General features: G+C 33.4%; 2 protein-coding genes across 3 annotated transcripts; both read left to right on the top strand.

Moving 5' to 3' along the window:
* The first annotated feature begins 14,614 nt into the window (after positions 1–14,614).
* On the top strand, positions 14,615–19,003 carry LOC145120195 (uncharacterized). The gene is made up of 5 exons (XM_079056007.1): positions 14,615–14,894; positions 15,221–15,718; positions 16,365–16,508; positions 17,003–17,493; positions 18,249–19,003. The coding sequence occupies exons 1-5, from the start codon at positions 14,750–14,752 to the stop codon at positions 18,864–18,866; spliced, it is 1,896 nt and encodes a 631-aa protein (XP_078912133.1). The 5' UTR covers positions 14,615–14,749; the 3' UTR covers positions 18,867–19,003.
* Positions 19,004–19,702: 699 nt separating this feature from the next.
* LOC145119219 (importin subunit alpha-1a-like) lies at positions 19,703–23,592 on the top strand. Of its 2 annotated transcripts, none has more exons than XM_079054839.1 (11): positions 19,703–20,053; positions 20,545–20,641; positions 20,728–20,819; positions 20,893–21,024; positions 21,179–21,364; positions 21,440–21,603; positions 21,865–21,943; positions 22,210–22,338; positions 22,592–22,719; positions 22,803–23,189; positions 23,268–23,592. In XM_079054839.1, the coding sequence occupies exons 1-10, from the start codon at positions 19,838–19,840 to the stop codon at positions 23,185–23,187; spliced, it is 1,608 nt and encodes a 535-aa protein (XP_078910965.1). In that variant the 5' UTR covers positions 19,703–19,837; the 3' UTR covers positions 23,188–23,189; positions 23,268–23,592. The 2 variants fall into 2 exon arrangements, with proteins under 2 accessions (XP_078910965.1, XP_078910964.1); XM_079054838.1 differs by having other exon boundaries at positions 19,704–20,053; positions 23,262–23,592.
* The last annotated feature ends 2,217 nt before the right edge of the window (positions 23,593–25,809 follow it).

The following is a 25,809-nucleotide window of genomic DNA, read 5'->3' as shown; positions in this document are numbered from 1 at the left end:
ACGGCTTGAAACGCAGCTGAGTTGACTTCCGGTGGCGTCGGTGGTTGGTTATTTCCGCAGTTTGGTCTCTGAGGCATCTTGCCGTTACGGAACAGAAAGATGTTGAGTATGTATTGTTTTTAAGTTGGGAATTTCGTGGATTGATTTGCGTATCTAAGTGTTTCCATAAATTTACACTAAGCAATAAGGATATAAAACACATAATATTTTCCATTAATATTATCCGTACTTTGATACATGAAAATTTGCTCGAAAGAGCATACATAAAGTTCGGCAGCATAATGACTCTATGAGTAGTGTAATCACTTAAACATGGAGCCGGTAGTACATAACATGGATCATATAACATAATACTGACGAAAGATACGGCTTGTTCCTCTTAAGGTGAGGCCTATATAGCAAGTAGTAGAGCAAGTCCTAACAGTAGAGATGACGATGACACTCAATCGTCGAGTTGACGTATAAGGAGTTCAGCCAGTTCATCCGCCTCTTGAGTGATTACCTCTACCCTTTTCTCGGCTCGTACATCCCTTGCTTCGGCCGTGAAAAGTTGAAGCTTGATGCTGATAATTGCTTCCTCGAGAGAGCGTAGGTAGTCTGTATCACCCTTCTGAACCATGCGGGGATCTGACGGGGCTTTCGATAGGTGGGGTTCACTACGTGCCTCCTCTACGTCCTTCTCTTCATCTAATTCCTGGGCAGATTCGTCATATTCGTAATCCGTTACCACATATTCTTCCTGTTCCACTTCGGGTCCTACGTCGTGTGCTGCCCCTTGTCCTTCCTCGGGGTCGTCCTCAATCATTCCGTGGGCCACTAAGACCTGGTGAAACTGAATGCCCTGATGCTCCTCTTCCATGGTGACTGTTAGGGGGTATATAAATAAACTATTATTACTCCTAAGATTTGTTATTTATATATAAAAAGTTAGGTTGATGCGCTCTTCTTGTTTAACAATAGGGTATGCCTTACGTTTACTGACCATCGCGATCGTCCCAGGGCATGTGTTAGTTGTATTACGAAGAAATGTAGTTGATCAGGCTACATTCATTCCTAATACAACTGTGAACAGCCCTGGTTTAACCAGGATATCAGGTTCTCCCTAATCATCTTATTTGATTTGTTATTATGTTCATTTTTCTAAGTCGCACAAATAAGAGTGTTTATTAGCACATTTTATTTGTTTTGTTCAGAGTTATTTAGTCCCTTGCTGGGTTTATAGTTGCATATCAATGTGTGGTTAGATATGCCAGTTCACTATAAAATAGAGCTCTGATACCAACCTGTCACACCCCCGAACCAGACGGCGGAAACGTCTGAGGGCTCGCGTGACTTAAATTGAAATATCATCACAATGAATATATATGAAACATAACACATGCATCACAAACCATTACATAGTACAACTGGCATTGTTTACATCAAGTACAAGGTTTACATTACATGATTTCATAATATGAAGTGTTTGGTGATTAGCAACTACAAAAGAAACTTTCACACACTGGATGCCTCCTTGTCTAACGATTACCTGAGAATACAAGTTATTTTGAAAACGGTCAACATATATAATGTTGGTGAGTTCATAAGTGTGTTTGATGTGAAACAGTTTATGTCATTTAAAAAAAAAAACCCAGAAAATCCGATGTTTTCTGTATTAAAACTTTTCTTGAAAATGTGGTGATGATCCTGTAAGTATGTGCGTGAGTGATTTCAATACGTGAATAAATGAGAAGTTTTGCATTATAGTTTTTGAAAGTACAAATGAGTAAGATTGGTTTCCCCGGAAAACCCGATGTTTTCCGATAAAAAGTTATGATTGTTTTGCTTTATTGAATCGTTACATCGAATGAATATGATTTCCCTTGATTAATGATGTCGGATTTCTACGTGAGTCGTTATAACCATGCATGATAATGACTAGTTCGTCTGTCTTGGTATTCTAATGAACACCGAAATTTGATCTTAAGACTTTGTCACCCTAGACTGGCCGAGTCTAACTGTAGCGAACAGCTTAGGTGTGGGGGAGTCACCCCCGTATAGATCTATACACAAACTCTCGCTCTCCCTCCAGGAGACTTTGATTACAACTACAGACTACGACCGACACTTATTGGTGTCACCCGTTATTACTCACTCAATCCACATGAATTTGATTAACCTTGATTAATGATCTAATTTTATTTTACTTGAAGAGAAGGTAAGCCTAACAGACGAGGAGAAGAGGACTACTAGGCCCTACTAATTTCGTATGTTATTTAAGGCTGTCGAGTATACGAAAAGCGCGTTGGCCCATTTCGCATATGATTTATTTGGACCTTACTAGTAATGCTAATGGGCCACTGAGGCCCAATAGCATGTAAAAACCATTGAGGGTCCCTTAAGCATGTAATTGGGTCACAGGAGGCCCAATAACATGTATTATTTATGTTGGGCCCAAAAGCCATGTTAATGAGTCACGAAGGCCCATTAAGCATGATTAGAATCTCTCAAGCCCAACCATTTGAACGTTTACTTGTTTTTCATAGAATTAATGTTGTGAGTTGTTTAATCGATATGTCGTATAAATCACGAATTTGTTTTATAACGATTTATAGATTTATAAAATAGTTATTTTTCTATTTACAACCCATAAGTTATAAAGTTTTGTATATTTTGACCCAATTATTATTATTATCAACATAATTGACCAAAAACATTAGTTTGACCTATTCAGCCCCTTATTTTGTAAAGTTGGCAATTTTTGCCCTTTTTATAAAAATGACATTTTAGGTCCTTGAACCATTTTTCTTGACATCTTTGACCCAAACACTTATTTAAATAATGTTTTAAGCCCAAAAGTAAATTTTAGAAAGTTTCAACCTTTTAGTTAAAAGATTTGCGTTTTAGTCCACCTTTTTCGCAATTTTTACACTTTTTACCCAAAATCCAAAATCTTTGCATTTTCAATTCTTTTTAACAAATAAGATCATTTTAAACCCCAGAAATAGATTTATTTACTTTTCTACCCACTGTTTTGAGAAATTTACCATTTCAGCCCCTTAAATCCATATTTTCGCAACTTTGGGCCTATGGGCCGAAAAGCCCAAAATTTAGCCCAATAAGCCACAAATTTCATTTTTAGTCCTTTGAAAAACATAATGTTCATAGAAATTTCCATTTTAACTGTTTTGGCATTTTGAACCTTGTAAAAACCGTGAATGACAACTTTTTCCCAAACTTTTGTTTATTTGACAAAAATAGTCCAATAATGAGTTTTATGGTGTAGTGTGTTATTTTAAAGCTTGTATATTAGTTTATCTTGACATGTTAAGTGAAATATGACCTAGATCACATATTTTTCCTTCTTGAACTATAGATCTAGAAATATCTTTCATGTTTAGCACATATATATCACAAAAACACAAGAAATCACACATATCATACAAATACACATAGATCTTCACATTTTACTTGCATTCTCCCCCATAAAACATATGAAAACCGAAAATAGAGGGGTATGAACTCACCTTAGGTTTGTTGCTTTGGTTTTGAAGAAAGAAAATGGAAGAGTTTGGTCCTAGCAACTTCCTTGAGTAGATCTCGAACTCAAGGAGATTTCTAAGAGTATAAACACCAAAAACTTTGTGTAAAGGAATGATCTAACAAGAGAGTGAAGTTATGAAGCTTGGATGTGTAAAGACTTACCAAAGATTGACAACACTTAATGAAAACCCTTGAATCCAAGCCAAATTTTTGAGATTTCCTTGAAGGAAGAAAGGAGATGGCTTTAGAGAGAAATGGAGAGAATTTTTGTGTAATGTGTGTGTGTTGTGTGTCTTCGTCCGAAACAAGAAGAGGGGAGAGAGAGAGATGAGTTGACATGCATGGGAACATGAGAAGGATGCATGGATACCCTATGTACAATTATGAGGTGGCACCATTAAAAGTCAACTCTTCTCCCCTTTTTTTGTAGTTGGGCCGAGAGAGAGAGAAGGGAAGGAAAGGCTTGGGCCTTTTGTGCTAGAGTCCATAATATGGAGCCCAAATTAATGGTTTTTCGGCCCATTGGACCCTTAGGGTAGTTTACGGCCCAAATTGCATAAAAAAATGAGTTTTACGGCCCATTGGGCTTATTGGATTTGTTATGGCTCAACAAGGCCCATTAAGGTAAACCAATCCATTTTAGGCCCATTATGGCCCAAAAAGTTAAGTTTCATGAAAGTGGGTTGAATTTCAAGCATAACATGAATTAGGGTTTACGAGTTTACAGAAGATAATGTTTACAAGAGTACAGAATTTCCTAGCTAGAATGCTAGTTGTGACATAAAACACGCCATTCGACTAATAAGACGATAATAAAAGAAGTTTAAAAAAAGATATTATTTAAGTTTTCATTTACATTAAAATACATATGTAAATAAAAAAAATCTTAGTCATATCTTTGTATTTTTGTAAGCATCTGGCAGCTATATCATTTTGGTGTATTTTAATCACATTATCTAATATGGATTTTCAAATTATATGATTATATAAATATGAACTAGATATGTTGCCCATGCTCCGCATAGGTCGTGTGCGTCTGATTTGAGTGTCGTTTTTGTTTATAGATTAATAGGCATCGTTGTTGATTCTTTTAGTTGACTTTAGATTATTTTCATACGGATAAACAGTCGGAGACGGATAGATAGAGGGCAGGAAAAAAAAACAAAAAAGTTAAATATGATGACCAATATCGAAAAAATATACAAAAAGAAGAAAATGACAGACACAGAAAGTGCAAGGATGAAAACAGTCAAAAAAACGTGAGTTTCACAAAATATGGCCCAATTGGCTCTTCACATGGGCCTTAGTCCAAGGCCCAATAATGCTCCCCCTAACCCAAAGGTTCGATTTCAGATGGCCCACTAAGGCCCAAAACAACAATGTCCATGGAAGTATCCCAAACGAGGCCCAAAAGACGCAAAGCCCAAATCATTGAGTCGCGGGGCGTACTCAACTGTACGCTAAGTGTATAGGCTGCATGGCTTGTACGCCCAACATACTCACTCATTAAGCCATATTTCCAAAAAGCTCTTAAATCCTTAAGACTAAGGGTCCCAATTACAGATTTGAGTCATATGAAGTATCTTAAACCATAAAGTCGTGAACTTGGTGGCTTTGCATGCCCCAAATGAACCCAATATCGAAATGTCACACATTACTTCCATAAAATGAACTCAACATCATGCATGGGTGGTTTAAAGCTCCAAAGATGGCAACTTTATGACTCTAGGACCAAAAGAACACATAGAGTAGCAACTCTAAGCTTCAAAAATGACAATAATCCACAAGATCTCATCCATGGGACCAAAATGGTCCAAAAACTCAAACAAGGGAGATATAAGCATTAACAAAGCATGTTCTGAGCTTTATACCTCAAATGAATGCCAAATGATGATGATAAACCTGATCTTCAAGCTCAAACTCCAACAACTATCCTTCACCAACTTCTTCTTCTTCCTTCCAATGCACCAAACTACCAAAAATGCACTCCACAAGGTCAAGAACAAACCAAGATGATAAAGGGTTCGATATTAGGGTTTCTGGAAAATAGAGGCTGATAAGGAGGCTAACACATGAGACTTAATGACATTATATAGGGCTTGAACCCTAGAAATTAGGGTTTTGAGTCTGGCCACGTACGTTGCGCGTACAATCAACAAATTAGAATTTTGATTTCTGTGCCCGCACTACTACGCTGAAACTTCGAAAAATCATAGCTTCATCTTACGAAGTCAAATTTGGACGTTCTCTATATGTGCGCTCTCAGTTTAACGACTACTACGAATTTCGTTTAGATCACTTAGGTTAAAAAGTAATTTATCAAAAATCCACTTTTTACGATACATAGAGTTGTGCCAGTTTAATCGTGAAACATCGAAGAAGCATAACTTCTTTATACAAAGTCGGATTTCAACGTTCTTTATATGTACGAAATCCTTATCACATATACTATGACTTTGGTTAAGATTATTTATCCTAAACAATCTTCTATTAAAAAATAATTTTTAACGCTTATTATCTTTAAATTGACTAGCCTGAATTTGCAGGTGTTATAGATAGATAGAAGAAAATCTTGAGCATGTGGTGCATGTAAACACTGGAAAACTGCTTTCTGCCTAGCTATCATGTCGAAATATACTTCCATATCTTGGACAATTTTACTACAAATGGCACTCGCCAGTGTGTTCTGGGATTTAAGGGGCAGTGTCCTTAGTAGTAAAGCTGCTAAGGTCAATGTACAGAAGTTTGTTACAAAGAGAAGCCAAGGCACAAGCAGGGAGGCTGTCACCTCGCCAATGGCCTTCAAGAATTGCTCTACGAATACATTTTTGCACCACCTGAAAGAATTTTTCCGACAATTGTTACAATCCCGTGAAGATTTCACGATGTAATAGTCGACGGTGGTGTCTACAAGCACTAGAGCCGTCCCAAGTCGATTTGAGGCCCGAAGCGAAATCGGCGCTTTAAAATTAAGAAATTTATTATCAAATAACTAATATATATATATATATATATATATATATATATATATATATATATATATATATATATATATATATATATATACCTTGATAAGCATTTAGCTTCAAATGCTGAATTTTAAGAGGTACAAGTCTTAATGTGATTTGTACAATACATTTATGCATAGAAAATTGATTCTATTGGTCAACCATTGAAAAAGTCTAAGGAAAATTTCAAAGTTCCTTAATTACGGATCGATATGAAGAATCATTCAACAGTTTACAAAATTGTGTTGCCTTCTTCTCTTATCCCCGATCTTTGGGCCTATATATATGCATAGTAATCTTATCTTATAAACTTATAAACAACAAGACACTGGTGGCGTACCAAAACAAATTTACCTCCCTTTCACACTTCTACTACCTCAAACGATTGCGAAATCTTCCAACAACTACCTTTGTCGTCGCTACCGCACCACCAACCAGTCGAAACCCTCCAGAAATACTACCTTTGTCGTCGCTACCGCACCACCAACCAGTCGAAACCCTCCAAAAATGTGACCAGAAATTAATCTTGATCGATAATCACCAAATTTCATAACAATTCTTTGCATTCATCCTTGCTCCGACATCACTGTCTCACGCTCTCCCTAAGGATCAAAAAGGTAAAAATGGATAAAAAAATACAGTCGATTGTTTCTTCTTCTGTTGGTTAGTTTCATTTTTTTCAAAAACATACTGCTTACGCCTTTAATCATATGCTACTCTGTATGTGTATGTGTCCGCGCCTGTTCTTGAGGAGAAAAAGTAATGCTTAATAGTTGCCCACAAACTGTTCGATGAAATTCCTCTAATATATACACATAATTACATTGTCTTTTAACCGGGTAATGGAAGATCAATATTCGTTGAATCTACAGAACCTTTGTCAAGAAGTGGATGAAAAATACATCGAGATCTCCATTTATGCGGAAAAGGTAAGCCATCCAGATTCAAATCAAATTTAGTCACTAATACCGGATATAAAATCTCTTTTGATTACCAGGTATCATAATTATTTCTCAGATAATATTGGGTATAAAACCTCTTTTGATTGTTGGTTAATACTAAATGCTAACATATCTTTTATCTTTATACAGTGAATGGTGTCATTCTTATAAAAGTTAGTGATTATTTTTCTTCAAATCAGGAAATATCCTCCAGGTGTTTTGGTAAATGGTAATGATTTTTTTCTTGTAGTTAATTGGTATTGATGTTTTAACATATTTGGTTTCAAGATGGAAGTGGATATGTGATTTGGGTTCAGTAAGTTATTACAATTTTTACAATTTTTTTCTTTAGGAAGCTGATCTGGGATTTTCTTTTCCCGTGGTATCATTTCTCTCTTCACAAAGTTATTATATGCTACAATGTTTGTATCAGAACGTAATTTGTTCTTTTTCAGTTCTAGAAATGCAAAAATTTTCGTTATATGGGTTGGAATACAAGGTATCTTCCAAATCAAGAAACATCTAATGTTCTTGGAGTCTAACTTGAAAAAGTTGTAAAGTAGTTTATGTTTATAGGTTGCAGAATTGGATCAGAAGAATTTTGAGGCCACTCGGGCACATACAATGCAAAAAGACATTCTGGAGAAAGAGCTTGCTGAAATTCAGAAGGTTCTATCGGTAATGCAGGTTGGTGCTTCCTTTATTAAGATTCTTTGTTACCTGATGAATCTATCAATATTTATTTGCAGATTTGTAAAATAGTTATATTGAAGATCCGTGTGATAACGAGCCTTCATCCAAGTTAAAGGTTTATTTTTTGGTTAATTGAGAAAGGTATTGAGCATTGGTTTTGTTGGGGTTTACCCAATACTCCATTTTTGTTGGATAGTCTTTGTTTTTTCAAAAGTACATAAAATGGAGGAGCAGATGTTGAGTGAAAAAACAGATTTAAAGAGATGGAAATTGCACTATGTTTTAGGATTTGGATTAAAGTTCTTCAAGTGGTTAAATGGTAACTGTCCAGATTTATCTTTCAACTTTATTTAAAGAAATTTCCTAATTTATCTCTCATTTTTGTACTAATTTAGATATTCAAGTGATAGAAATAAGGAGTAGTTGCAGTGATTGTTTTGTCATGGATGATTTTGGTTCATACTCAACCTATAAAATGGTTACCGTGAGTAAGTTTATCTTTGTTTTTCATTTATATTTAATTAGATGTTTGGCTTCAAACATTTGTATTTATTTTAATATTGGTTGCCCAATTGTGGAAGCATATGTGACTTCTTGTGTCCAGAAAATTCGGTTGATGTTAAAAGGAAATAAAACAAAACTTGGCATACTGGAGTCCCTCATTAGATTTGGCTGTTGTATTCTTGAAAAAACAAAATTCTTTTGACTATTGATAAAATGATAAAATGAGTGTAAATGTTGTTAATTTATTGTGCAATGGTTTTTTTTTTATTTGTATATAAAAATAACACCAAGGTTGATTCAGATTTGTTTAACTGAAAAATGGATGATGTTTTGGAGCAGCAGTTAGAAAAAGGAAAAGAACAATGTTTACATTGAATAAATTCTGGTGTTACAGAGAGTTATTTACTATGGTAAAATCACCAATAACTACTTTTTTGTATCTTGAAATATCACTATACCATATTACAATTTTTCTCTCTATATATTCAAAATTTAATTATGTTGATTTTCTTTTATTATATTATTTTGATATCTATCTACGCATTTATGATTAACAAAATTTATGATATGATTTTACTTAGATGTTTTGATTTGATTATTTGTTTTCCATAACTAATAGTAACGATTAAAACAATTATATAGGAAAACTTATTTTAAAATAAATGATAAATAAATGAATTTAAAATGGTTTGTTAGTTGATCTATGGGTTTAAAAATATTAATAGACAACATCAATAAACACCATGAAACAATTGATAAATAAGTGCATTCAAAATGGTCAATTAGTTTGTGTATGGGTTTAAAATACTAATGGACAAAGTTAATAAGCATCTAATATGTTTCAACTTATAAAAATATGCAATCACGGAGTATATTCGATCATTCCCTCAAACTACCCCTGGAATTCCTGAATTCCCTACCCTAACAAATTTCATGGCATCATCAATGCAAAAGTGCTTAAGAACTTATTGAATCAAACACTACACACGCTCAATCCGAAAAGAACAACATATTAGACCCAAAACAGTTCATCAAAAAAATTAATCGCCATCTGAAAACAATTATATATATAATGAATTATACTCCTTCGCTGCATCGTGAGGTTCCAATCGGTTCTGATGTTGATTCCAAAGTTTAAACGATTGTTGTAACCGGTTTTGGTACTAAGCATTTTTAATTACATCTCCAAACACTTAGACAATGTGTATGTGTATGTGATGATGGTTCTCAGTAAAATAGGGGTGGAAGAGGTGGGTCATGGTGCAAACCACGAAAAGAAAGTTGGATGACAAAAAAGAAAACTAATATTCGGTTCTAACACTCCTCGGTACAACCCATAAACAGAATACTCGAACCTAAAGGGAACAAACCACAAAAAGAAAACTAATCTTTGGTTTTTGACACGTCTCATTACCTACGACTACGACTGAAACATGGATGTCCGATAAACTATTTGTACAAAAGGACTAATCTCCTCTAGAAACTAATTTATGAGAAAAGTATTTGCACCCGTCGCTTGGCGCGGGCAAACGACTAGTATATATATATATATATATATATATATATATATATATATATATATATATATATATATATATATATATATAGAGAGAGAGAGAGAGAGAGAGAGAGCTAGGTTCATTTGTTTAAACTAATTATTGTGTTATTGTATGCATGATTGTGAACCAATCAAAATTTAATAGAAAAAACAATAATTAAATAAATCAATAAGGGTAACTAGGTAATTTGATAAATAACTTCCGCAAATACTCCCTATAATTTTGCTAGTTACGTTGATTTTAACCTAATCCCCCCTTTTATATACGGCCTACGACTGAACCTATCAATCTTCAACACCGGCGTAGGATCAATCTTCATCACCGGTTGAAGATCAATCTTCGGGATCGAACACTACTCGATGAAGATCTGGGAACAGAGCAAGAGAAGGTGGTTTACATGCACGGCGTCGAAGAGAAGCGCACGAATTTCCTTCGATGGAGAATCCAGTTCCTGGAAAAGAGCATCAGAAAGCTCGATTTCAGCCCCGATGGGATCTCCACCATCGTTCAAATCATCGATCTCAAAATTTCCCCCTCCCCCTTCAAGAAATAACTCCGTCAAGTTCTTCAGTTGCTCCAGGACAATTACCCAAAATTCGTCGCCAAACAGGTACCTACCTCTCCATTAATAATCTGTCAGTTCAATTTCTTAAATTGTCTGGGACATGATGACATGTTCTGATCGTTGTCTACTATTATGTTGAGTCTGTGGGGAGGACGTTCAAAGATGGGGCTTTTAGGGCTCCAAACGGTGGGGAGAGTTCATCCGCCAGAAGGCTCCTACTGTGGAGAATTTGTTGCCTTGTAGCTTGGAGGATCTTTATAAAGGCGCTAAGAAGAAGATGAAGATCTCTAGGACTGTAGCCAATTCTGCAGGGTACGTCTTTTCTGGTATTTTGCAATTTCTTTATCTAAAATTCTATACATCAATTGTGCAAATGAGTATTAACATACTATTGATTCTAGTCTATCGAGTAATGAGTATTAACATACTATTGATTCTAGTTTGCCATTGGCAGCTTTTAGGTTGCTCTAGATTGTATTGTGGTCGACCCTTGTGCAGCTTTCTTGGTGTTTATTGTTACAGGGCTATTATGTGTTGGAATCAAAGAGGTATTCCTTCATTTTCTTCCAAAGATCTTTTTTTTCTTCATTAAGTTGTGTTGGAACTATCGTTAAACATGTTTGTTTTATGAAATTTGAATGTTACAGAGCACTTTCGTGCAATCAGTGGTCACGACTGCAAACATTTGTGCTATGATCTTTATTATTCTAGCGGGTGGATATCCAGGGTTCAAAAGTGGATGGATTGGGTATAGACTTCCTGTTGGGTTTGTTTCATATCTTTATCATCTTCATGGTGTCGATCAATTTTTCCTCATGATCTGTTGGAATCACAAATTCCAATTCTGTTGGAATCACAAATTCCAAATAGTGATAAGTTCTATTGGAATGGAATCACGAATTCTAATTCTGTTGGAATCACAAAAGTTGATGCTTGAAGAACGGACCACAAAATTGGAAGTGATTCTAAGCAACATTGTTCTTTTAGAATGTATTATTGTCGTTGTTAGATTTTGATGTTTTCTTTCCCGTTTTGAAAGTTTTTTTAGTTTTATTCTTTAAAAATAAATGTAATTCTTAACAATTGTTACCCGTATTCTATAAGAAATAATGTATTTTTTGTTTTTATTCTTCAATCGATTGTTCAAGAATTTGTTATTCTACAAGAAGTTTTTAAAGTCACGATCAAGAAATACGTTCAAGAATATTTTTATTATTTATGGTTCAATAATATTTTTATTTTTGAATATACCCATAAACATATTCTGTCAGAATGTCTGAATTAAAAGAATTATAATTTGTAAAATCGGATTTTTAAAATTAATAGAATCTATGATCCCTTAAAAAATGCAATTTTCCTTTATTAAATCTATATTAATTGACTAAAATACCCTTGCAATTAATTAAGATGATATTTTTCAATTATATTTAATTCAGTAATATATATTAATCACTTTCTTAAAATAAGTAAATTTGATTGGCCCACATTTATGCATATAATAACACAATAATTACTTTGAATAGAATAACCTAGGCCTATATATATATATATATATATATATATATATATATATATATATATATATATATATATATATATATATATATATGTATAGTAGATGTGTACCCGTGCAAAGCGGCGGCGATAAATAACTCTTTTTGAGAATAGTTTTCTTACGTGGGAAATATTTATTAAAATTTATTATTAGTTATTATGTAAAAACAATTACCACTTTTAAATAAAATGATTATGTTTAAACCTTATATTTATATTGCAGGTTTATATATTTAATGTAGTTAATTAATACAAGTGTCTTTTTTGTAAACAACATAGAGAATAGTGTATGGTGTTGGTTGAGGGATGTTGTGTTGATATGGCTAACTCCTCTGTATATACGTGATAGCCTAAAAATGTAGGTGAAGTTTCATAGCTAATCAGTTTTCAGTTTAACAAATTTAAATTAATTTATATATATATATATATATGAATTTAATACTTTAAAATTATCATTTTGCTCCAAATTAATTTTCTTAATAACTTTCCTTAATTCAAGTCTGCAAATTTTTGGCAAGTATTAATGATATTTACGCAAAATTGATTTGTACAAAAAACTTTATAACTTATATCTCTTAAAATTCAAGATATGACTAATATGCTTTATAATATAGTATAAGATATATATATATATATATATATATATATATATATATATATATATATATATATATATATATATATAGTTTAAAATGTATGAGTTAACAACTAACCAGTAAAACTATTAGGTTCTGCATTTAAAAATAACAATAACAGAATAATATCAAAAACCAAACATCTAAAACATTTTGGAAAACCGTAGGTTTGGTTTTGCATTTAAAAAGACTAACTTTTTAGGTTTGGTTTGATCTTTGATTATATAAAACCCAAAAAACATAACTGAACATGATTATCCAAACGACATCCTTATATATATACAAATTTAAATGATGAAATATATTATAAATTAAAATTAGTAATATATCTTAAAATGTTCCATGAGAATTGATAATTATGATGATGAAAATATTTTTAAATCTTGTATATAAACACTAATACATGGGAGCTGAAATTAATAGAATTATTAAATACTACTATAATAAAGTTTATCAAGTAAATAATAAAGAAAATATATGTATTTAAAGATTTTCGTAGAATTAACTAGAATCATAAAGACTTTGATTTTTTTGTTTTATTTTGTTTTTGTTTTTGTTTTTTTTTTTTTTTTTTTTTGATATTTTGAAGCAAGTGCCTAATAAAAGATTGAAAGAAAGAAACAAAGCTTATATAGAAATTCCACATATTAAAACTTTTGTATATTAGTTTGAAAAGAAGATATAACGAGATTCGAACCTGCTAATGGTAAAGTAAAAAGACTTCCTAGCCGGCCAACCAACTCAACGTAAGACATTTTTTAAAAATTTTTAAACGCGTTTAAAATATATACAAGTGAAAATTAATTTTAGGGCCCCAATCCTTACTGAGGCCTGTGCCATCGTCCAACTTGTCCAGTCTATTGGGCCAGGCCTGGCAAGCACAGACAAAGGCTTGTGCATGATCGTTGTTGCAGCCTTATGAAGCGATGAGGAAATCCTAGGCGGAGGTCGTCGCCTCTTCTTCTATGATCCGATTGCCTCGTCTCTTCTTCTTTGACCTTGACCTGATTATGGAGAGACCAGCGATTTTCAATTGAATGAAAGATTTGCTTTTGAATGATTAATTATAAGGGCTATCGACACAGCTTGTTGTCCGTTTGCCTTCCGTCGATATGTATTGAATTTTTTATATAATTAATACAATGACATAATTGTCCTGTTACCTTAACAATCTATGGTTGTATCAAAAAATATATCACCTCTGTTTACGTAAACCTCAACTACTTTTCAGTGTTTGTTTACTTCCATATTACATATTGCAACCAAAACAATACCTAAACTAACTAAACTTATTTTAGAAAGATAAGAAACTAGAAAGTGCCATCCACAAATTAATAAATACTAAATTTATTTAAAAGCTAAACTTGAAAGAAAAAAATAATAATTAAAGAGCTGTAAGTTTAAGATTTACAAGTAGAGTTTACATTTTTTACGTTACAATCTTTATAACAAGTGATGGTAACTAAAATTAATCAATTCAATCTTACTTGTTGGTGCCATTAAAATTCGACCACATGTATTATCGAAGTAGCTTTTTAGCAAAAAAGGCCACATGGGGAATTTTTGACGTTGACGTTGACCATGACTTTCCTACAAAATCATGTGTAAAACCCATTACTCTCCTTTCATAAAAAGAAGAAGGTTGCTTCAACTTTGAGCATCAGACATTCACACTTCAAGAATCTCAGTTATTTTTATTCTTCAAATCCATCGATTGGTGACTTCATGTTTTTGTGATTCCATTGTAGGGAAGTAAGCAGCCGGAGAGATGAACATCGCAACTACAAACTCAGGGCCTGGAGTAAACAACCACCACCACCAACAGAACCAAATCGTCATTCCGATTGTTCCTCCACCAGTGCCACCACCAATGCCGCCACCACCGAATCTACCTCGATCAGATCTTCTTGAAGGTAGGACAAGTATAAGTAGAACACACGCCATTTAGCGAAAATTTACAAAACGCTACTCTATCTCTCCAATGTGAGAAATTCAAATAAAGTAAAGTAAAATCTGTCAGTTTCTCGGAATTTGGTATGGACTTTGGGTGGTCGTGGTCGTTTTCATTGATCGATTTGAATTTTGTGGTTTTGTTTTGTTTTCCCACGCATTTGATTATAATATTCAACTACTCTCGTGCTTCAATTCCGTTGCTTCATATCTTCTTCACTACCTTCAGTACCCTAATGATTGGGTAGATGTAATTCTAACCTGCTTTTTGAAAACGCTTAATTTGAAGGAAGTAGAGAAGACTACATCAAGATTGGTGTTCCACTTTATGAAGCATCAATCATAGGCAATTGGAAAGCTGCAAAACCCATCCTTGACAAACAACCAGAATTGATACGTTTTGCTATAACTGAAAATTACGAAACACCCCTTCACATTGCAGCATCAGCAGAAAGCACCAAAGCCGTGGAAGAGTTTGTGGAAAATTTAGTGAATTTGATGGAAAAGAATGATTTGGAACTACAAAATAAAAGTTACAATACTGCCCTTGGTTTAGCAGCTGCAGCAGGAAACGTGAAAATAGCAATGATAATGGTGAAAAAGAACAGAGCAGTGATGGAAATCCCTGGTAGTAATAGAACAATGCCACTCTATGTGGCTGCTTTATTTGCAAAACCTGATATGGTGAGATATCTCTATCATAATTCTAATGAAATGTCGGGTGATTATTGGAGTCATGAGATTCAGGGTTGGCTTCTACAAAAATGTGTTGAATCTGATATCTTTGGTAAGTAGTTTTTACAAAATTCTTGTTATTGTGTTATACATTCATACTATCATGGTTACTCATTTTGGCTAAATGCAAGAATTAGCAATGTACTTTCATCTACTTGTGTATTATAGCATCCTGCTTTTATTTCAATCTATTACAAATTTACAACTTTGGACTATAATATCTTTCTTATTTTGGCATTATACTTTTAAAAATCTACCAAATTATAGCGTTGTACTTTCAAATTATTTTTTCTCTTATGAGGACATTATACTTAAAGAAGCTATCCGATTTTTTTTTTGTGGGTGACACTGCTATCCGATTATAGAAATGAAATTGTTTCGTATTTGGGTGACACTGCTATAATTGGATAGATTTTTCAAAATACAATTTTGGAACAGGATAAAGTGAAAGTAGAATGCTATGGTAAAGAAATCATTGAAAGTACGTTGTTATTTCTTGCATTTACCATTCTCTTTGTTTCTTACAATTTTAGGGTCATAGGTATAATGTTCCACAACTAGAAAAAGATTTTTTGGTAACATTGTGATTTTCCTTCGAAAGCTTCATGTTTTATCTTTACGATTGATGATTGATTATTCCTTTATTATGCATATACCAATAAAATTTCTCTCATTAAATGAAAAAAAATCTTTTGTAGATGTTGCCACAAAAATAGTGAATGATCGCCCCGAACTCTATGCCAAAAAGGGACTACTCACAAATGTACTCTTTCTTTTGGCTCAAAAGACACGTGCATTTAAACAGAGAAAACCACATATTTTGGTGAGAATCATCAAGTCAAGTAAGTATGCTCGCTAGTCATATGCCATTTGTTTTAATGACACTAACAATACCAAAAACAAGAATAATAACCCTTTCTTTGTTATTATATCAAATAATAGAATGACATACTTTTAATATCCCTCTAATGCTTTAATATCATTGATTTAAGAAGTTCATGCATGTTCTTTAACTGACAGAAGGATATTAGAGCATGTTTTTTTTCAAGGATAATTACTTTTCTCGTTCCTTTTCGGATTTATTTTATATATAATTCATATACAAAATATGGTTTCGAAAATGATAACATTATTATAATGATAATCTATATCTTTTAAATAAATGGATTTAAGAAGTATGCATCTAAATATGCTTTTAGTGACTTTCTATCTCTTTGACCAATTTGCATTTTTGCTCATTTTTTTTTTAATTCTTTTTCCTTTTAACCCGTTACAAATAAATTATAACCGAAACCGACTAATTCCTACAAAGGATATTCTTGGTTGTTGCTTTCAGTTTTTGCAGTCTTTCATGTGAAGGTAAGGTTTACAGAAAAGGAAAGTGAAGCCCTGCAATTATTAAGAATACTTTGGAAAAAAATTGCAATAATGCCCAAGAGCGAGATTGATGACATAATCCGTGGGCCACCTATGGAAGTTAAAAAGCAGGGAGGTATAATGAGAAGCTACCCTTCCCGGGTACTTTTTACTGCTGCAAAAATGGGCAACATAAGATTTATAATTGAGCTCATTCAGTCATATCCCGACCTAATTTGGAAGGTTGATGACAAAGGGCAAACTATATTTCACATTGCTATCAAACGTCGTCAAGCAAAGATCTATAATTTGCTATATGAGATTGGCTCAATGAAAGATTTAATTGCTCCTATTAAGGACAAAAATGGGAATAACATGTTGCATTTAGTTGCCAAGAGTGCTAAGCCGAAACGATTTCAGAACGTGTCAGGAGTCGCTCTACAAATGCAACGTGAGTTATTATGGTTCAAGGTATGAGTTTCTTTTTGACTTAATACGACATACTTGCACTTCTTTTTACCAATAATAGCAATATATATATATATATATATATATATATATATATATATATAACTCATGATGACACCATATTTACATTTTCTTACACATAATTGCAATTCATTATCCATAATAGCAACACACTTACATTTCTTTACTAATAATAACAATATGTAACAAATTAAGTACATTGGTCATGTCGTTGATAAAATGCAAGTATGTTGCTATTGTGAGTAAAAAACTAGTATGTTGTTATTACGTGTAAAAAATAAAATACATTGCTATTATTGAAAAAAAAGTGTAAGTACACTGTTGTTAAGGGTAAACAATAGCAACATGCTTATATTTCTTTACCAATAAAACTATGTATTATATGTTTTCACTAATAGTAGCAACATACATATATTTTTTACCCATAATAGCAATTTACTCACATTTCACCGTACTGGATATTGGCAACGTACATTTTCTTTAAATGTTACTATCATGGGTAAAAAAAGAGAGGATGTACTTTGCTATTATGTTAAGTAATTGCAACTACATTGCTGTTATGCGTACATATTGTTAGTGTTTCCATCGGTAAATACATATTGCTATTATGGTTAAACAAAGTTAGATACATTGCTTATATTGGTTAAAAGAGTAAAGTAGGTAGGTATTTGATATTATTTCCTCTAATTTTTTCTAATAAAAGTGACTTGATATCATGATATATGTATGTGTTGTAGGAGGTCGAGCGGATGATCCCACCTAATTACAGACAAAGAAAGAACGTTCAGGGCGAGACACCACACGACTTATTCACCAAAAAGCACGAAACACTCGTTACCAAAGGCGAAGATTGGATGAAGAACACCGCTGCTCAGTGTATGGTGGTGGCAACCCTCATCGCCACCATCGTGTTTGCCGCTGCTTTTACCCTCCCCGGTGGTTACAACCAAAACAGCGGCATTCCCTTTTTCCGCCACAAACCAACACTCATTGTCTTTGTGATCGCAGATGCAGTTTCTTTAATATTCTCTTCCACCTCGGTGCTTATATTTTTATCCATCCTCACGTCTCGTTATGCTGAACGTGATTTCTTGGAATCGTTACCCAAAAAGCTGATGTTGGGTCTTGCGGCGCTTTTTCTTTCGATCGTGACTATGATGATTGCTTTTGGTGCGAGTTTTTTTCTGCTTTATAATAAGCATTTGAAATGGGTGCCCGTCGTTGTGGCGGGTTTGGCTTCTATTCCGGTGATTTTATTTGCGATATTGCAGTTTAGGCTTCTAGGGGATGTGTATCATTCCACGTATCAGTCTACGTATCTATTTAAGCCCAAGAAACGTATGCTTTACTATTGAAAACATTGTAATACTGTATTTGTTTGCTAAGAAATTAGTTATTTATTTAATCCCATTGTAGATGGGATAGAACCGATGAGACAGGTTAAAGACCAACTGGATTTATATTTATAATTTTAGTACTCTAAGTTATAATTCATGTAAATTTTATGATTTTTGTATTTTGGATGCTGTCATTTTTTTAGTGTTTGAAATTTCGTTTATTTCTACAAACATCAAATAATAATCTTGTAATACTTAATATCACAAGAAATCAATAACATTTATAAACTTTATAATGTATCCAATTAGTAATGTTTGTTTTACAAGAAAGGACCAAAAGGGACCGAAACATGACAATAATTATTTTGGTGCTAGGCCAATTTGGACATTCGACCCTTTTGATCTAATAATAACTTATAGTAGTATCGAATTTGAACAGACCAATTTTTTTGCTAGTGATTCATGTGCCTCTCTTGATTGTTTTGTTGGTAAGTGTAGTTTGTGACAAAACCTTTAATTGAAGCTTAATGTATCGAAAGCGGTTGACATGCTTATTTGTATAGTAAGTTTATATAAGCATTATATGGCAATAATTATTGAGATCAATAAGAAAAAATCAAATCATGATAACTTATGTATGAAATTATTATATTACATAAATTGATAAAAAAAAATGTAATTAGTTGATTATATATTAATGATCATTTAAAGTATAAACAATTCAAATAGAGTTTTGCCATAATAGTTAAAAAACCTAAAGGTAAATAAAAGGTCAAATAGCGGTACGTAAAATGTTTCAAAGTTGAAGGACCAATATATGAAATTAGAACACTCTAGAGTCCAGAGTGTAGTCATCCAAATTCATCATAATCAGTTCGATCGCTCCTACTTTTTCATTATAACATAATAACATATTCATCAATTATTTTGCTTATGTATTTGTAACCATAGGGTTTCGATTTTGATTTGAATTCGATCACCGGTTAATCATGTCTCTGAGGCCAAACGCCAGGACTGAGGTTCGCCGGAACCGGTACAAGGTGGCCGTAGATGCGGAGGAAGGAAGGCGGAGGAGGGAGGACAATATGGTTGAGATCCGTAAAAACAAGAGAGAGGAGAACTTGCTTAAGAAGCGTCAAGTTCAGCCGTCGTCACAGCCGCTGTCTACTGGTGCTCCTATACAAACCGCCACAATCGAGAAAAAGGTCTCATTTCCCTTCCGTACAATTGAACTTCCAACTAACATGGTTTGATCTAGTTCGATGATGATTGGATTGATGTGTCTTGTTTAGTCAGAAGGATCAGTCGAAACTGTTAATTTTCTAGGTTTACATTGAGTACATAAAATTATTCAACACCTGCATCTCAAAATACGAATATGATTATACTGTAAATGAGTTGACAATATGAATTATTGTTTATTAAGTAGGCTTGAAGTATTGAACTTTTATCACGTATACACAGATGCATATGATCATCTTATTATACCATCAATGCTTGTGATTCTTCCTTGCTTATCTAATTTCATGGAATTCATGTTCACAAAAGCGTGGAATGACCTTCTTGGTTTTATGCCCTAGGGTTTTACCTTTTTATTTTTGCTTCTTGGGTGTTAGGGTTTGTAACTATTTGCTTATCTTTTGGATGAAAGGCTTGTTTTTGTTCAACTGTTAAAATGATGTTGATCAACTTGCAGTTAGAAAGTCTTCCTTCAATGGTTGCTGGAGTCTATTCAAATGATGGCAATATGCAGCTAGAGGCAACTACCCAGTTTCGTAAATTGCTCTCTATAGGTATAAACAATGTTTTACATATCATTTTTCAATGTATTAATTATTATTCCTTTATGCATTCAAATCATCATATCTTTTTATCACAGAAAGGAGTCCACCAATTGAAGAAGTTATACAATCTGGAGTTGTGCCTAGGTTTGTAGAGTTCCTAATGAGGGAGGATTTTCCACAGCTTCAGGTATGAGTCCTATACAATTTGCATCTTTTCTGGTTGTTTAGTTGACTTTTATCTTGACTTTGACATTGAACAGTTTGAAGCTGCTTGGGCACTCACAAATATAGCTTCTGGCACTTCTGAGAATACCAAGGTGGTAATTGATCATGGAGCAGTTCCAATTTTTGTAAAGCTTCTTGCTTCTCCAAGTGATGATGTTCGTGAACAGGTAACATGTGGACTTGAAAATTGAAATCATCATTTAGTATATGTTTGATTGGATGGAATGGAATGGAATGAACCATTCCATTCCTTAGATATGGTGGAATCAATTTCTCACTTATAAGTTATAACCACCTTTTTTTTTGTTGTTGTTGTTGTAGGCTGTTTGGGCATTGGGGAATATTGCTGGAGATTCACCAAAATGTCGTGATCTTGTCTTAGGTCAAGGTGCTTTAATGCCTTTATTGGCTCAATTGAATGAACATGCTAAACTTTCAATGCTGAGAAATGCCACCTGGACATTATCAAACTTTTGTCGTGGAAAACCACAACCGCCATTTGAGCTGGTTATTTCTTACTCTCTGATCTTTATATTATTAAGGATGAAGGGTAAAATAGTAATTTAACTTTCATATTTGCAGACGAAACCAGCACTTCCTGCATTGGAAAGACTTGTTCATTCAAATGATGAAGAGGTGTTGACAGATGCATGTTGGGCTCTCTCTTATTTGTCTGATGGCACAAATGACAAAATTCAAGCTGTAATTGAGGCTGGTGTCTGTCAACGTCTTGTTGAGCTCCTCCTGTGAGTCCAACTAACTTTAATCTTCTTCTTAGACTTTATCAAAATTACATTTTTACCCCTACCCCTCTTCCAGTTACCTTTCATTTTATGCATTTTTTATATTTTGGTCAAATAAGTTGGTGGAATGCTGACGTGGCAATATCAACGAGTCATTATAAAATGTTTTGCATTGAAGAAGATCCTTTTGGTGTTTTTTGCTTGAAATTTCTTGACTGAAATGCTTGAAAGTTTAACTAATTTTATTTCCATCTTCTTCTTCAGACATCCTTCTCCTTCAGTAATCATTCCTGCACTTCGAACTGTTGGGAATATTGTTACAGGCGATGATCACCAAACTCAGGTACAGATTTTACATACTTTCCCCATTAAGTCCTAACTTTTTACAAATTTACCCTCAATTTTTTTGTCCTTCCACTTCCCCCCAAATCTGCTGTCATTTTCACAAATATCTTTTAAACATCGTTTGTTGAATATGTATAACATCTTTTTAGCATTAGACAGTAGTGAGAAAAACCTCAGCTACTTGAAACGATTTTTATTTATTTGTTTAAGAAACAATTAGAAGATAACAAATTTTTTTTTTTTTTTGTGTGTGTGTGTGTGTAGTGTATTATTGAACATGGTGCACTTCCGTATCTGTTGAGCTTGTTGACACATAACCATAAAAAGAGCATCAAGAAAGAAGCCTGTTGGACTATCTCAAACATCACTGCTGGAAACAAAGAACAAATACAGGTAAACTTCTAAGCATAATTTGTGTTAGTTGCATAAATTGGTTAAAAAGTAAAAAACAATGTTGCATAATCTGGTAAAAAGGTGAAACATTGTTGTATAAATAAGAGACATATAATCAATTCCCTATTCCAATGTTGCATATTTTGGTTCTAGAATGAAATGTATATTTTGTTTAAAAAACCGTAAATTGGGAAAAGGTGAAAGTTTTTTTCATTAAATTTATATATTGATTCCATATTTTTATAAATTACAGGCTGTTATTGAAGCAGGGTTAATTGGTCCTTTGGTGAATCTGCTTCAGACAGGTGAATTTGACATAAAGAAAGAAGCTGCTTGGGCAATATCAAACGCCACTTCTGGTGGAAACAATGAACAGATCAAGTACACTCTCAATTCACATTATTATTATTATTATTATTTATTATCCTAAAGTTTTAAATAATAATTTAATAAATATTATATAGGTATTTGGTGAGTCAGGGATGTATCAAACCCTTATGCGATCTCCTTGCATGTCCGGATCCACGGATCGTGACTGTTTGTTTAGAAGGACTTGAAAACATTCTGAAAGTAGGTGAAGTGGAGAAGAATTTGGGTCAAAGTGGTGATGTTAATTTCTATGCCCAATTGATAGATGAAGCAGAAGGTCTAGAAAAGATTGAAAATTTACAAAGTCACGACAACAATGAAATTTATGAAAAAGCAGTTAAGATTCTCGAGACGTATTGGTTGGAAGAAGAAGATGAACATGAAGGAGGAGATGTTGCTCTTGCTCATGCTCAACCCGGGTTTAATTTTGGTGGAAATAATATTCAACTTCCTTCTGGTGGATTCAATTTCAACAATTGAAGGTAATTATTCATATTCTTGCATTTTTTTTTATCTATTATTGTTACAACTTGCGATCTTAAAAAAAGTAACAGTTGTAGGTTTTTGGAGGAAGTATAGTATGTTGGTGTGGTCAAAGGTCAACGGTCAATGGTCAAGAGTCAAGTCCAAGTCCGGTCAGGTCGGGTTTTGTCGGTTGAGTGCATCTTGGGCAGTCTGGTTACCCGTTACAATATAAGCCCAGTCAGATGTGAAGTTGCTGGTGAGTTGAGAATTGGTTGTGATGTTTTTTTGTATATGAGCTTTATATCTCTTTGATATCGTGTGAGGAAAGAGATGAGCTATTTACCTTTATTTCTATATTGTCGTTGATGTAACAATATTTTTGATACTTTATATTATAAGATTAAGGTATACTGGAATGAACAGGACAAGACTGAACTGAACTGATATGTTCTGGATATGGGATTCTCTGTTCTACCTTGTTTTACCTTTAATGGTAGAGATGGCAATGAGTAGAGATTGAGATTTCTTCTAACTTATTAAAGTTATAAAATTATTAATTATTTATATTTAATAAATATAAATATGAATTTTAAAATGGTTGGTGGAATGGTTAGTTATCGGAAGTCTGAAATTCTAACCCAATTTATTTAATAAAATGGGTTAAATAGGTTGGACAAATTAACTAAGGTAGTTGTTGGGTTGGAATGGATTGTTTTAGCAAAACACGAGTTATAATGGGCTGGATTGACATGAAAATGATATTGAGAAAAAAAAAAGAAAAACAAAAAAAAAAAAAAAAAAACAAATCCAACGTAATTGGCCGAAAAATATATTAAGAAATGGCCAAATGGCCACATGGGCTGGCTTTGGGCCCATTGACTATCCATCAAGAATTTTGTACCCAAAAGGAAATCAAGGAAGGAGCTTGATGTTTTTAATCAAATTCATACATGTAAAAATTAAAAGTAAATTTCACCATTTGCAAACTTCACTCACCTTCATTAAAATTTGATTAATCCTTTTTTCTGTCGTTAAGGTTCTTTTTTCATCATCAATCGAATCGTTGTTTGCAAGCCATGATTCTATTTTATCATCAATTCAGTCCCCGTTCACGTTTTATCTTGAACATCAACCGGTCCTACCAAAACCACCACCAACCTTCTTACATACATTTCCCTGTTGCAGATTTTTGTTGTGTTGCTATATTTCATCTAGCAATCTCCTCTTCATCTGCAACAATAGCCATCATAAGTACCTACAAAACACAATAATAAATTGGTGCCTAATAAGAAGACTAGAGTATGACTAAGTTAGCAGAAAGAAAACAGGACAACCATAATTACAAAAAGTGAAAAACATAAAGAGTGAAAATATGTTCAATGCCATTATAAAATAGTGAAAAACATAAATAGTGTAAGTGTTAGTTAAATAGTGTAAGTGTTAGTAGATTGATCTATAGAGTACAAAACACACATGTGTTTATAAGAAATTAACATGAGCATCATGCATAGATTGTTTATAAGAAATTAACATAATCCACGTTAATAATTACTAAAATACAATCCAAAACAATTATACCAATCTAGTAATATACAACTATAGTCTTTTTAAAAGTTTATTAAGCTTCTCAAATTTATGCTTGATGCCTTGACCTTTCTAAAGAGTTCATCCAAGTTTAACTCTCCAGATTGCATTCTAGTTTCAATATCTCCACCACCATAGATGCATCTTTGTGGGCTATTTGATTTCTACAAACCAACATAACATAAAGGGTAAAAAAGTGATACAAATCGAACTCAAACAACCTCTATAAAAAAAAACCCGTTACGAAGAAAAAACTTACAAAGATCGTTCATGTCGGATTGGAGATAAATTCGGATAAATTGGTCGTGTTTAGCAGTTTCGTTATCATGGAACTGAAATTGAGATTGGGTTTATTGTGTAATAAAAGAATAAAAGGGAAAAACATGCATCAAAGAAGACATACAAATCAATAAGGAGAGAGTGTTGTGTGTGTGTGTGTGTGTGTCGGGGGGGGGGGGGGGGGTTGAAACTACAAGAGCAAGAATTGTGATTGCATGGTTTTGCTTAATTTTTAGTTGTACCATTTATAAGAAATTAACATGATTTGTAGTGTACAAAATACACAACAATGTAAGTGTTAGTTGACTAATATGGTATACAACCCTAATTTAGAATGAACGATTGGTGAGGGAAGATCGAATTGAGATAGTCTCGCATGAGTTCCACATCTGATGGATGTAACCTAAACTCAGGAGCGAGTGCAGAAGCTGGTGGGGTGGAATCAATCAAATCTAATAAATAGTAATATAATCAAAAGAAATTTGGAGGGACGAACTTACATATCCTACAATCGAGTGGATCCCAACCTAATTTGAGAGAAAATTATGGAAGGGGGCTACATTGGTAGGGTGGAGGTGTTGGGGATCATGTATAAGAAAAAAAGAAAGGGAGGGGGAAGGGTCCGAGGTTGGGTGGGAGACGACATATATAGAAAGATGGGATTAGGTCTAATTTTAAAATATTTATTTTTTTGATTGAGGGAAAAAGTGTTGTAATTCTAGTAAAGAGAGAAGATTTAATTTTTTTAGAAGACTGGAAAAAAATTGAACTACC

The sequence above is a fragment of the Lactuca virosa genome, chromosome 6 (assembly GCF_052849685.1).
Source record: "Lactuca virosa cultivar CGN04683 chromosome 6, Lactuca_virosa_CGN04683_v6, whole genome shotgun sequence".
Taxonomy (NCBI): Eukaryota; Viridiplantae; Streptophyta; class Magnoliopsida; order Asterales; family Asteraceae; genus Lactuca; species Lactuca virosa.
Note: the sequence above shows the minus strand (reverse complement) of the source record. Positions and strands in the feature narration are given on the sequence as shown.